At 37.3% G+C, this 14,702-nt stretch overlaps 1 protein-coding gene across 3 annotated transcripts; it reads left to right on the top strand.

The window, feature by feature from the left end:
- Positions 1 to 1,398: 1,398 nt before the first annotated feature.
- Positions 1,399 to 14,271, top strand: LOC110786622 (uncharacterized). Of its 3 annotated transcripts, XM_021991173.2 has the most exons (15): positions 1,404 to 2,006; positions 2,603 to 2,996; positions 3,099 to 3,273; positions 7,072 to 7,211; positions 7,420 to 8,611; positions 8,689 to 8,789; positions 8,875 to 9,019; positions 9,419 to 9,487; positions 9,578 to 9,623; positions 10,161 to 10,420; positions 10,661 to 10,740; positions 10,855 to 10,990; positions 12,420 to 12,624; positions 12,708 to 12,790; positions 13,829 to 14,271. In XM_021991173.2, the coding sequence occupies exons 1-15, from the start codon at positions 1,898 to 1,900 to the stop codon at positions 13,961 to 13,963; spliced, it is 3,270 nt and encodes a 1,089-aa protein (XP_021846865.1). In that variant the 5' UTR covers positions 1,404 to 1,897; the 3' UTR covers positions 13,964 to 14,271. The 3 variants fall into 3 exon arrangements, 1 of the variants encoding a protein (XP_021846865.1); XR_002532905.2 differs by lacking the exons at positions 12,708 to 12,790; positions 13,829 to 14,271 and adding an exon at positions 11,962 to 12,076 and having other exon boundaries at positions 1,401 to 2,006; positions 12,420 to 12,558; XR_002532906.2 differs by lacking the exons at positions 10,661 to 10,740; positions 10,855 to 10,990; positions 12,420 to 12,624; positions 12,708 to 12,790; positions 13,829 to 14,271 and having other exon boundaries at positions 1,399 to 2,006; positions 9,447 to 9,487; positions 10,161 to 10,252.
- The last annotated feature ends 431 nt before the right edge of the window (positions 14,272 to 14,702 follow it).

Raw genomic sequence — 14,702 nt, 5'->3', positions numbered from 1 at the left:
GTTCCCCGCGTGTATAACACATCAACACTTTACCATCAAACTGTCGGACATTCTATGTGTTTATAGTTAACTCAAATTGCATTTAGGTAAATTTGGGGCCCCTCTTTTTGGGGGGCCATGTGCCGTCGCCCCGGTCGCGCCGCCCCAGCGCCGGCCCTGGAGTTATGGTTCTCCACAAAAGGCATACAAGAAGCCCACAAACTTAACATAAAATAACTCCACATCGAAGGTGATAACCTCCTTGTCATCAATTCCATCAATATTCCTTGAAAAAATCAAAATATCATCTGCGATATTAATAATCTTTTCTTACAATTAAATTTATGGCAAACCCAACATATGTACTTGGAAGTTGGAAGCAAATAAGGTAGCATATTGGATAACAACGTAAACTACTTTTTACTGTACAAAATGATCATTTAAAATTCTCCCGTATTCCTAAGGCATTTTTCTTACTTTATTATTATATGGAGAATAATTAAAAAAAAAAAATGTAAACTCTGATTTTTATTTTTTATTTTTAGAAAGTTTTAAAAAAAACCATATGAGTTTATGCAGCGCGTCTCCTGTGAGACCAGTCACACCATCAACTTGATGGTGTGACGAGCGCGAAACTAATAGCGTACCTCCCCTAAAACTATATAAAAAAAAGTAACAGATCTAAACTATAGAAGTAACATACCTAAACTAAAAAAGTACCTCCTCTACAATTATATATAAAAAAAAGTAACATGTCTAAACTATAGAAGTAACATACCTAAACTAAAAACGTACCTCCCCTAAAACTATTCCGTATAAAAAAAAGTAACATGTCTAAACTATAGAAGTAACATACCTAAACTAAAAAAGTACCTCATCTAAAATTATATAAAAAAAAGTAACATGTCTAAACTATAGAAGTACTACATAAACTAAAAAGGTACCTCCCTTAAAACTAATCCGTATAAAAAAAAGTAACATGTCTAAACTATAGAAGTAACATACCAAAACTAAAAACGTACCTCCCCTAAAACTACTCCGTATAAAAAAAAAGTAACATGTCTAAACTACAGAAGTAACATAACTAAACTAAAAAAAATACCTCATCTAAAATTATTAAAAAAAAAGTAACATGTCTAAACTATAGAAGTAACATACCTAAACTAAGAAGGTATCTCCCCTAAAACTACTCCGTATAAAAAAAGTAATATGTATAAACTATAGAAGTAACATACCTAAACTAAAAAAAGTACCTCCTCTAAAATTATATAAAAAAAAGTAACATGTCTAAACTATAGAAATAACATACCTAAATTTGCAAGTGTAAACTGGTCTCACCATCAGTTGATGGTGAGGACAGTCTCATATAAGAATTTGGGGAGTTTATGAGCAATTGATTGATTGAACATTTGATCTCCATTGACACATCGGACCTCCATAGTCCACAACTTCACATGTAAGAAGAGAAACGTTCCAACATGCCTGGACAAATTTAAACAATTTTTTTTTTTTAAAAAAAAAACAGAAAAATCAGCTGCTCAAACACACAGACACACACTGGGTAGTTGAAATTTCTCGCAAAATCCCCCATTTCGTAACTCTCACACACTCGGTTAGGAGAGAGAAACCATCGAAACCTAACATTCCGCGCGTTGAATTGGATCATCAAACTCCCTATTTCCCCCCAAATTTGCTGTTCTTTCTTCGATTTAATCGCCTTTTTGCTCTAATCATCTTTTCGGCATTGTTAGATTGATCTTCATGTTTTTGCTGATCAATTTCTGAGGGTTTTGATTACGAGAAAATTGCATGAATTTTTCAGCATTTTGCGATTTTTTTTTATTCCGTTAAGTTCAAAGATGATGAGTATTGAATTTGAAGTGAGGAATTGATTGGAATGATAAATTAGGAGTGAGAAATGAGTTCGCAGAGGCAGTTGGTGACTGCTCGTGACTTGGTGGAAGAAGCTAAGAAGCGAATCGTCATTCTTTCAATATGTGTTGTGGGTCTTTCCTATCTCATGTCCTGTAAGTTTACTTATTCTTTGCTATTTCCAGAATGGCAGAATTTATCTCTGTTATTAGCTTCTACTGATTTTCATTTGCTTAAATTCGTTTGAGTTATTGGCCCCTTTGATGCAAGCTCTGTGTTTTCTTTTGTGTTTGGACAATGCCATGAATCGTTACGCTTTTCGAGAGTAGGATCAATATATAAGTGTCTTTAAAAGTTATGGATACTGATTAAGGAATTGTGAGCTATTGCATTGGTATTTTTTTTTTTTTGATAAATATTACATTGGTAAATATGTTTCTTATTGGGAATATGTTTTGTTGTAATCGAAGATATAAATGAGTAGCAGACTGTCTTTTTGAATCAGGAATATGTTTCATGTCTCATATCCAATTCTGGGATAGGTCCTCATGCCCAAAATTTGAACCTTGACATGTCGGACACTCGTACCATAGTTCATAATGAAGAACTTATTAGTGGATGCTGAAACTTGAACACAATGGTATTACAGACTTTACTAATTAGCGAAATTGACCAAATTTTCTTGTCATACATCCCCAGACATCTCTATGTTTGTAAGCTAGCTACTAATCGTTTTGCACTCTTATTGTAGTGACAAGCACCTCAGTTTGGTGGAATCTGCCTGCTGCGGCCGTCCTAATCATAATCTTCCGCTATTTTTCCTTGGATTTTGAGACGCGGAGAAAAGAGGCAGCTTATAATAGCAGGAACTCTGGAAAGATTACAATTCAGGAGAAGCCTCTTGATGTACCTAAAACTTTGGTTAAGAAGGATCAATGGAGAAGCAAAGTCAATTCCCCTCCTGTCGAGGATGCAATTGACCAGTTGACTAGACATATAGTTTCTGAATGGGTCACAGATCTCTGGTATTCCAAATTAACCCCTGATGGGGATGGACCAGAGGAACTTGTGCAATTAATGAATGGCGTTTTGGGAGAAATTGCGTATCGTATGAAACATATTAATCTCATTGATCTGCTGATGAGGTATTAATTGCATGAAGTTGCATCAACCCTTCATGTAAATTTAGCTAACTTATTAATATTCATGTCCGTAAATTTAGCTAACTTATTAATATTATGTTGCAGGGATGTAATTCATCTGATATGCAAGCATCTGGAGCTTTTTCGTATATGTCAAGCAAAGATTAAGAAGAACTTGGCATCACTTTCTTTTGATCAGCGGGATATGGAGCTGAAAATAGTCCTGGGTTCTGAGAATAAATTACACCCACTTCTATTCTCTATTGAGTCAGAACATAAGGTACTTATTCTCCGTACTTATCTGTACCAAAGTTTCTGAAAGAGATTCATTTAATGTGACTTATGCAAACAAACCTTATCTTGTCGACAACTAACATTGGGAAATGGACTTGCTTTGTGGCGAGGACTTGCTTCCCTCATTTTCAAAAAAAACAACTTCATAAGCGAAGTATATTCTCCCATACACTCTCAGATTAGCAAAAAGATAAAACTTTAGGGAGCAGAAAGATAACAGTTTCTCCTTTTTATGGTCTGGGCATTCTATCACCATGACTCCCCATTATGTGGTCTTATTAGACTAACATCTATGTTTTCAGCATAACCATCTAGCAAACACCATTTCTCCTCTGTCAACCGTAAATTTGCTGCTTCACAATCACCCTCTTGTTGGCAGATAGGTGGTTTTCATGGATCTTTTGTTTCATTTCTGTTGTTGTAGGGGGGGTGGGGGGGAGGGGTGGGTGAGCATCTAATCAATTGATGTTGCTCCACTATTCTTGTGATATTGTTTCTTTTGATGGTTCAGTAGCGTAGTTGTCGGACCATTCCCCACCTTGGGATGAAGCAAATGAAAAGGGTGTGGTGTTGAGCTGTTGCTTGGTGTCAATATGGATTAAAAATGGTCTGAAGGGGTTGGAAGAGGAGGAAGGAGACTCTTGCTTGTATTGGAATGGCAGTGGAAATATGGGTGGTGATCGACAAAAAAGAAATTTGTGCCAGTGATCGTGGCTTAATGATAGGAAACGGAGAGAACCTCATAACTTAGAAGCATGGATTTAACATTGCAATTGCATTAACGGTCATCTATCATGGAAGTGTGCGTTATTATCATGTCAAATAAGTAGTGACTATTAACTTAGCATCAGTAGTATTGGCAGTATAGGCTTTGTATTGGTTGTATCAGCCATTACATGATGGACCTTTACAACTCTAGAAATTCTTCAGCAAGCTAAAAACCAATATGTATTTGCCAACATTTGAAACCCTGCTTAGAATTCAGTGGTAGTTGGATAGTGACAGCAGAGGTAAGATTGATAAATGTTTGAACATTGAATAGAAGAACATTCTAATTATCCAGTTTACATGTGTTTTTCGTGACATTTAAGTGTTTACTGATTTTAGTCCGTATACTATACGAGGGGTGAGAAAATATGAAGATCTCCAGGGAATATGAAGCAAAGAGATTGTTTACTTTTGCAAAGTAAAAAATATCCAACTACAACAATTCTTAATGGGGAAGTGGTTATTTTGAGGATTCCAAAGAGGACGATGGATGGAAGGTCTACTCTTCTCTTGGTGGGAGGATAACGTTGGTTCAATCATGTTTGTTTAGTATCCCTCTAATTCTGGTTTCTGTTGTAAGATAGAGAGGACGGCGAGGAACTTTTGTGGTTTTGATGTAGCAATAAATCATATTGTGAGTTGGGTTCTAATGTATTGGGCTATCAGCCCAAGGCAGAAGGAGATCTGGGCTTTGGAAAGTGGTGTCAAGGTTGTTGCATTTTCTTCCGTTTCTATGTCCTTTGACTTCAACTCTTCAAGTCATCTTAAGCAATAAGGGCTGCAAAAAAATGGGGAGGATTCTCAGGGTATTCTTAGGGTGACACATGAATGTCCTTGGAAGTTCCTTTCACAGGTGTACAACCCTTAAGTGAAGGTCAAGGTTGGGGATGAATATCTATTTTGATTCAAGAAGATGTTTAGGGAAGAGAGCAACCTTTTTTGTTCATTACCCTCGACTATTTCACTTGTCTTCACTCCACAATGCCACTGTGTGGTTTTTGGGCTGAAATGCTTGGGATTTATATTTTAAGAACTTATCACATGATAGGGATTAGAGTAACTCTTTTTTTCATTGGAGGTTATGGATCTTCAGTTAGCTACAATAGAGTATTCTAGGTTGGTTGGTGAATCTTTTTCTTGTAAATCGCTTCTAAGTTGCTTGAATTGACCCGTTAGCTTTCAGCTTTACTGGTCGGTAACTTCATTAAAGCCAGGGTTCCTCTTTAGATGAGGGATTTTGTGTGGACTTGGTGAATGAAGGATTAACTCTAATGACATTATGACATGTTTAAAAGAAAATACTATCTGCCTGATTTAATGTGCTAATAATAGTGTCTTGAAATGGTGAGTTATTTATAGAGGGGGTTGTTTGTGTTGCATGAGGAATCTTGTGTTTTCCCTTTAGAGGTTATGGTTTGGCTGTCTGCTGCAGATTTGTTTTAGGGGGTTCAGTAAGGGTAAAGAGATGAAGTTATTGTGGCACAATGCTTTCATGACAATTATGTAGTGTGCGTGGTTGGAGCAAACTCACAGGTCTTTTCAAAAGTTCTTTGTCTTCTGATTTGTTGTGAGACAAAGTCACTTATTTATTGTCATTATGGGCTAAGGTGGCTGGGGCTTTCACGGCTTGTCATAATTTATGGTTTTCCTGTTCAGAGTACAACATATCCTTATTCTTTGCACTTTTCACTTTTCAGCTATTAATATAGTCCTTTTTTGTTATAAAGAAATCTCGTTGAGATGGGGTTAAAATATTCTCTACTTCTAATAGTAGACGGGTGTAGGCATTAAAAATGTGATAAATGCCATGTCATCAATTGTGGTCCCGAAAAAGTCAAATGTTGACTTCTATTATTTAGATGTCAGATAAATTGTTTAATTTGGGTTATAAATCAAATAGGCCCATTTTAATTAAATGACGTTTATGTAATGGAAGTGGGTTATTTAAATGGGTTAAAGAAAAGAGGCCCATTTATAAGAAGGAAAACCCTAAACCTAAGAGGAGAATATAAAAGTTCTCTCCAAGTCATTTGGAGGGGGAGACGGAACGTAGTATACAAAAAACCTACTACTCTCCAGAAAAACCCTAAGACGGCTTCCAAGCACACAAGTCTGACATCAAATCTCGGTGGAAGAAGAACGACAAGCACAAGCGCCGTTCTACCTTCAAACCACAAATTCTTGCTGTTGTAGAGATCGAATCAGTGGATAAACATTAGAGATTGTACCCAAATACAAAATCAATACAAAATATTTTGTTCACATTATTTTGATTCTGTTATTTTTGCAGACTCGTAAATTTGTGTTTACAACGGGAATCTAAACTAGTCAAAGAAGGTGATGCTGAGTTGCTGATAAGAGAAGATGGGAAATGAAAAAAAATTAAATTATGCAATTTGTATACTTCAAAATTGGAACTTAGACTTGATGTCTCGAAAGAAAAAGGCAAATGGAAGAAAAAAGATAAGTTAAGAAAGATTAGAGTTGGGATTGATAGACTTGAGGGTAGATTTGGATTTCGAGGTATGAATTACCATTGTATGACGTATTCTTCCATTCTGGGAAGCCCTTCCAGTGTGAAAATTCACTTGTATGTGTTACTTTAAATAGCTGGAGACTAGAGAGAAACGACACTACCTTAGTATACTCAGAAACACTCCTCCCAAAAACACTAAAACAATGTAGAGATACATACCCAATTGTCCCATTTCCTTAATAAGGATTTTGAAATTGATTTCCTACCAAATTCATTATTAATGACTTCTGTTTTAGACACGCGCAGCTAGAATTTTAGGGGAGCTTCAGTTACTGATTATAATAGGGGTTGGAGCGCATTGTGTAAAACATTTTCAGATTTTCTTTTGTTGGGTGGGGTGGGAGAGGGGGTTGTTATCCTGTTTTTGTTATTCTCTTTCTTGCATGAACAAGTCTTTTGCTTATCTTGTAAAAAGAAACTTATCTGTAATTTGTGACCCCGAGTTTGCGACATGTATTAAATACTATATCAAATAAACAGGTTTTGCAGCACATAATGGATGGTCTTTTATCTCTTACTTTCAAACCTGAGGATCTGCAGTGTTCTTTCTTCCGCTATGTTTCTAGAGAGCTTCTTGCTTGTGCAGTAATTCGACCAGTGTTGAACTTGGCCAACCCAAGGTACTGAAAGAATAGAGTAATTCTGAGATTTTCTTTTGTGTTTTGTTTGTGTGAGTATTTCTAGAACTGCCTTTCTGTTCCAGCAGTGTATATCTATCTCTCTCAAACGTCTCTTTGGCCGGATCTGCACTGGATTGTTTGTTGATGTTGGGTCATATGTGTACTTATTTTAGTTGATTGTCTTCTGTTATTCTTGGTGCTGTTGTAGGTTCATTAATGAAAGAATTGAACAAGTAGTGATATCTGCGAGGAAGAAAAATGGAGAAGCTGCAACAACAAATAATTCCTCGCTATTAAAGCAAAATGGAGGTAATTCTGATCACTTTTCTCCGTTTCCAGATCCCTCTGTCTCGGGTGTTGAACTTGTTGAGCTTAAGAGCATTCAGTCCAAAAGTTCTATGGATAAGCTCGGCAAAGAGAAGGTGGACAGCGAAGACGCGTCTAAGGATCCTTTACTGTTAGTTGATACTCGGTCTACTCGTTCTTGGAGTTCTCTGCCCTTTGGCTCTGCAGCTGCTGCTGGTAGTCACATTGATCGCTCAGCCTCTGGAGGTGAATGGGGTGATATGTTGGATTATTTTTCTCGCAAGAAGAAACAGACTCTTGCTCCTGAAAATTTTGAAAATATGTGGTCAAAAGGGAGAGATTACAATGGCAAAGACACTCAAATAACGAATCATGTTCATCCAGGTTCTTCAATTAAGAGGTCTGATGCAGTTAATTCTTCGAAAGTCTTTGCAAAACAGAAGGAAAGACACAATATTGCTTCTGCAGAGAGAGGTGTTATTCTTCCTGGTTCAAATGTGAGGCCTCAGTCTGAAACAATGTACATCAGTGCTGATAGTAACATGTCGACTCCACCTCCACTTACATCCGATGAAGATGATGAGGAGCAAAAACTCATGGAGACAGAATTGTTAAGCAGTAGTCAAAGTTCCTCAGGTGATGAAGAAGATAGAGTTACAGGTCTAGATTCTCCAACCACCAAAGTATGGGATGGTAGAACTAATAGGAGTTCTGGTGTCTCTCATATCCGCCATCCACTTGAGGGCTTAGAGGGAAAGAAGGGGAAGAAGGGTAACAGAGGGCAGTATCAAAAATTGCATAGACAACAAAGTGGTCGGAAAAGGTCTAGATTAGGCAGTCAAAAGGTGCCATTGTGGCAAGAGGTTGAGAGGACAAACTTCTTGCCGGGAGATGGAAAAGATGTACACCCTTTGAAACCAAATGTGAAAGACGATGACTCTAGTGATGATTATGACATGGAGATTGTGGGTAGACTTCAGAGTGGAACTACTGCTTCTTCATCTGCTTCATCGTTGCCCGGAAGCTTTACGTCAACCGTTAACTCCCCTCAAACTGCGTTCTTAGACGACACATTTTTCAAGCTGAGATGTGAGGTAGTTAAAGTGATCATCAGCTACTAGCTAGGGCATTTTGATGTATATGCTTTTTGATGGCCATGTATTCTTCACAGGTCTTGGGTGCAAATATTGTCACAAGTAGCTCAAAAACCTTTGCTGTATATTCCATATCGGTCATAGATGTTGAAAGAAACAGTTGGTCGATTAAAAGAAGGTGCTTAACGCTTTGGATTGTGACATCATACAAATTACGAGGATGCAGACTCCTTTCGTTTACTGACATAGTTTGCCTTTGATAGATATCGACATTTTGAGGAGCTACATCGACGTTTGAAGGAATATCCAGAGTATAATCTTCATTTGCCGCCGAAACATTTTCTGTCAACTGGCCTTGATGTGCTCGTGATTCAAGAACGCTGTCAATTGCTTGGTCAATATCTGAAGGTTTTGTGTACTTTCCTCTAGTACTTTTTCCTGTACTGCTTCCATTCACAATTTTTCATAAGCTTGGGGTTTGTAGAATTGTAGCAAAGGTTGATTATGCGGATTTAGTTACTTGGTTTGCTGGAGAAGTGTTGTTTACCTAGCTGTTTAGCTATCTGATACAATATTATCACGCTGGTCGCTGCGCTGCTGTGACTCTTTGCGACTATGCCTACACGCAATTTGTTGTTTTGAGCAATAGTTTACGCAGGACTAGCATCACACAGCCTTTGTTTATTTTAGCTTCCCTTGTTAAATCTCTTTACTTCTCCTATCTTTCCGTTCCTTTTCCTCCATTCTATAATAGAATGGATTATATAAAAAAAATGTAACTCTTTCATCTGTTTGCTTGTTCCTCAGAAGCTCATGCAACTTCCAACTGTTTCAGGATCGATTGATGTGTGGGACTTCCTAAGTATTGACTCTCAGGTTTGCTATTTATAACGCTATATGTGTTACAACTTACAACTTGTCACAGTTCTGGGTATCAGTTCCTAATTACTTTTGTGGATTGTGCAGACGTACACATTTTCCAGTGCCTTTTCCATCATTGAGACGTTTTCAGGTGCATTGTTTTCATCTTTCGGATTTAATCTTTTATTGTACATTTGTACTCCCTCCGGGTTTTTTTTGAATGCATCAATTGACTTTGACACTATCCATACACTAAGTTTGACTTGAATTTTTACCATGTATTAAAATCAAATGGTATTATGTAAAATGTTGTTGGATTAGTGACAATACAAATTTTCATAATATCAACCTTTTATAATTTTACGAATAGAAAATAAGAGATATTTATGCAAGTGTGTTGGTCCAAAGTGATGCATTTAAAAAGAAAAAACTTAGGGCGTAATATTTTTTCTATTGCTTGATTTTTGGGAATTTCTCGACTTCCTCAACGTTCTGATTTAGTCATCATTTTTCTCAATAAGTAATAAAACTATATGGATATGCTATGAAGACACCAAGGAGTGTCACCAATGTAGAGAAGGTAGTTAGTTTTCATTTTCTTCACAAAAAGAATAAAAAAATTACCCGCCTTAACTTCTCATATTTTCCTGACTATTTTTATTTTGTGATGCTGTGTGGATTATTTCAGTTAAGCCACATGACAGTAGTGCAAATATGTCCTCTCTTGGTGGCCCAAAGGTGAATCACTTACAACCTAGGAGGGATCATGCAGAGTCTGAAAACAAAGATCAATCACCTCCAAAAAACCCTGTAAAAGAGGTTGGAAAACTTGCGGGAGATTCCGATAGCAGGATACAAAGTAATGGAAGAAAGGGGAATGAAGGTGCCGTGCAGCAAAATGTTGGAAAAGAAGGGGATATTGCTGATGATCCAACCTTTCCTATGGAGGTACAAACAATTCAAATTTATTGTGTCTTGTTTTTGTAATTAGTTACCATTTCTCCGTATGGAAAAAGCTTCAGCTAAAAACAAGTATGTTGCAGAGGAATACTTGTACCAGTATTTCTAAATTCGTCTAGTTACATTGTATTGGCATTTAGTCTGTGTACTTTTATTGGGTTCTTTGTTTCTCTTATGAGTCTTATCTGCTACTCCATTGGTGCAAGGACTGACTTCCTTTTATTTCAGTGGGTGCCACCAAACCTGAGTGGCCCCATCTTAGATTTGGTAGATGTTGTGTTTCAGCTTCAGGAAGGAGCATGGATCAGGTATTCTAGGATTCTTGATTTTGACAAATACTACCTTAATTTTAATTTTGGTTCCAAAATTCTATGTTGCTTCATGTGTAAGCATACCCTCTTCTATTATGTGTTATGTGATAGGCGGAAGGCTTTTTGGGTTGCCAAACAAGTGTTGCAGTTAGGAATGGGTGATGCACTTGATGATTGGTTGGTTGAGAAGATCCAGCGCCTACGCAAGGGATCAGTAGTTGCTTCAGGGATCAAGCGGGTTGAGCAGGTGAGAGAATTCCCGCATTTACTGGATCATGAACTTACAAAACTCATCTATGGTTTCTTCACTTTCTTGTATGTTGTAAAGCCCCCTTAGTTTTTCTGATGAGAGAGTATTGATTCTGGATGCTTGCTAATCTGAGTTCTATGAAGTTTTTCCCAAGCTGTTCTATGAAGTTCCAATGTCATTGTGTGTCAATTTTTAAACCAGGATGTGCTCGCCATTGTGTCATATCATATAATGTAGACCCATTTCTTCAGATGCATGATAAGCTTCTCCCTGCTGATTACTGAAGTTCCACTGATTTAGAATAATATATCTGGTATTGCATTAAAAGCTAATGTTATCTTCCCTAATGTCAAAATATATTATCACTGAACCTGAAGCCACCCAATAATAAAGGTGGGACTGTGGGAGAGATAGAGAAACCCTTCTTATTAAGCATTGAGTGCTTGAGTTTGCCTTAATTTCTCCTACACTTCAATTTAACGTTTGACCAAAAAAAAACACTATTATTTATGCAAATTAATCTTTGTCGGAAACTTTTAATACTGCACTTTGTGAAAAATAGGGAAATGTTAAACAACATTTAACAAAATGTCTGATCAATCCAGCAAAATGGAATTTTAATATTCGGAACGGAAGAACCCCTTTGATGGCTTTGAGTTTGGGTACTCTGTTCCACGACAATTCGTGGGTAGAAATATTATTGTCATTTTTCTGGCATTCATGTGTTCATTGAAAATTTTTGTTCATGTGTTGTCTTTTGTGGGGTGGGGTGGGGTTAAGGCATTAATTTGGAATGGGTTGGGGTGGAGGGATGGCAGGAAGGAAAGTGGTTTCTTCCTTAAACAGGGTGCAGTGGGAAGGGTCACTGTCTCCCTGCACAGATTTTAGAATTTTATTCTTAAGTCTTAACCTTTCTCAGCTTTCTATATGATCTGAATCATCTGATTGAAGATAAAATGAACATCCAGGAACTGAGGGCATTTACGCCGGATTATCAGCTCAGGCCTCAGGGATAAAGCACACCGGTTATTATGTCATTGTGTCTGGGCTATGAGGCAAAACTTTATTTAAGTAGATGAGCCAGTTAATAATAGCTATCTCTCTCTCTTTCTTCTCCAATTCATTATGTTTTTTAAAAGTGAGTTTGTAGAAGGGCTTAGAAGAGTGCAATAGTTGGGGATGGTGTGCCAGCAGCAAGAGAAAGCAAGGTTATATGATATCTCAGGAAAAGCTGGCCAGAACCACGCGTGCAAGTTTCCCTGAAAGAAACTGTGAATATGTCACCTCTATTTGAAAACAATGCCCTGACATACTGTTATGAGTGATTATGTCTTCTGATTTACGTTGTCATTGTCACATTGCCATTAAGTAGATACTGGCTTCCTCGTTAAAGACCCTTAATACTTGAAAATAAACTTGTATACAGATACTTTGGCCAGATGGAATATTCATCACAAAGCATCCCAGTAGACAGAGACCACCTGCCTCTGGTAGCCCGTCTCAGAAGTCTTCTGATGGCAAGATTCCTGATCAGTTATCATCACCAAAGGCAGAGAATTTCGAGGATATTGCTGAGCTTCAAGAGGAGGAGGCTGATAGACGTGCCAAATTTGTCTATGAGCTAATGATTGGTTAGTTACCCAGTAGAACTCTATGAGCTACACTTGGTTGTTACCATGCATTATGAGATGATTAAAAGAGAATTTTATTGCAGATAACGCTCCTGCGGCTGTTGTAAGCATTGTTGGTCATAAGGAGTATGAACAGTGTGCCAAGGATCTGTACTACTTCCTTCAGGTAACTTATTACAGTTTGAGAAAACTATTTCTGCCTTTTTAACAGTCCCCACTGTATAGTTATTTTAAGCTCTCTTGCATCTGTAGCTGAGTAATCCTCCTACCCTGTATCACGAAGCGTTTTTATTCTTCAGTTTATTGACCTGGAAAGTGAAAGTATGACTAGACTAGGTGTAACTGTAGCGTGTGCCTGTTCGTGCATGTGTATATAATAAAACCTTAACCTGTCTCTGAGGTAGGCAGACGCCGCAGACCTTTAAATGCTTCAGATTTGTTTTTTCATTTACATATGAAGTCCCATCCATGCGGCTCAATAGCTCGTACAAAAAGTTAAAAGTCCACCTTTTGAACTGGGGCAAGGTGTAGATCAAATAGGATTCTAGGTATTATGAAAGTGAGAAAAACAGATTTCCCTTGTGTAATCACTTTCAGGATAATCTGTCTATGCAAAACAAGTTACTGAAGGACACTTTCTCCTAAATAGCAAGAAGCTATAGATTGTCATTCGACTTGGGGAATTAATGAATGAATTATCATCAAGTTTGACAATTAATTGATCGAAGTGTCCACTAGGATCTAAGACTCCGTCCTGGTATCCACGGTGTCTTGAACACTCCAGTTGTCTTGGTGCGGGCTATTAATTGTTAAGCTTTCTTATATCGTAAACTGTAGCCTAAAGTTACACAATAGGTTATTTATCTTTGTTTTGAAGAAAATCACATCTCACTCTAATAAGATGTGTTATAAAACATCTTTTGAGTGTCATTTGGTATTGACTTACCTCTCCTGTGCCACTGCTTCTTAACCAATGGATGTTTTGATGTTTTCTGGGGTTTTCTTTTTGTGTGAACCATTTACAAGTTCATATGATGCATTTCAGAATGGATTGAAATATATCAACCATGTAAAATATGTAGTAGTATCAAAAACAACTGCAAAAGTAATTGATTTATTAGAAACTCCATAATAAGTCCGCTTTTTTTAATCATAATTTAAAGGGAACAACCCCGAATTTTCTGATAATATTTGTTTTTGGCAGTCATCTGTGTGTCTGAAACAGCTTGTCATGGATCTCCTTCAACTTGTGCTTTTGCATGCATTCCCGGAGCTAGATCATGTTTTTAAGCAGCTAGATGAAGAAAAACACAAGTTTGGAGAATTCAAGGCCACTTGATGTTTTTGCAAAACACGTTTATGTAAATTTGCTACCAAGATGCCACACAAGAACATATTTAGCACGTTTCGAAAATATTTAGCATATCTACAATTTGTGTAATTCTTGACAGCAAAAAGTGAGTCCCAGTTCTTTCATTCGTTGGACTGTTGAGTTCTGTAAATTTTGAGGATGTTTGAGACGAACCACAGAATTTTCCATTTGCAATTTGCAATTTGACCTTTACAATGTAAGTGAAAGCCACTGATTACAGCACTGAATTGTGCTTGGTGAGTGTTATGTAAATTTTGAGAAATGTTTCAGGCACATTGATGGAAAAGTTGTAGATCGTTAGATGCAGTTTCCCTTTTCTTCGTATACGTGTAGGGGCGGAGCTTCCCTGTGCTGGGGTGGGCCTGGTCCCCTCGATCGAAATATTTCGTAGTGTAATTTTAGTTTCAGTTCCCCTAAACTTTGAATATAATTATATATATCGGATATTTCATGAAATACCCCCGAGTTTTACCATTATTCACCAAACGCCCATCAAGTTTCAACAATTCATAAAATACCCCTCACAAATGACTTAATACCCCAAGTACCCCTTTATGACGTCATCATCTTCATAATCAACCAATTACGATCTAATTATCCACCTAATCCTTAATTAATCCCCCTAATCCCTAATTACCCCCTAATCCCCCATTAACCCACCCATTAACCCATTAACCCACCTATTTCTTATTTTCTCTCTCTCCCC

The sequence above is a fragment of the Spinacia oleracea genome, chromosome 4, assembly GCF_020520425.1.
Source record: "Spinacia oleracea cultivar Varoflay chromosome 4, BTI_SOV_V1, whole genome shotgun sequence".
Lineage (NCBI taxonomy): Eukaryota > Viridiplantae > Streptophyta > Magnoliopsida > Caryophyllales > Amaranthaceae > Spinacia > Spinacia oleracea.
The sequence above is the reverse complement of the archived record's forward strand: the minus strand, read 5'-3'. Positions and strand labels throughout refer to the sequence as shown.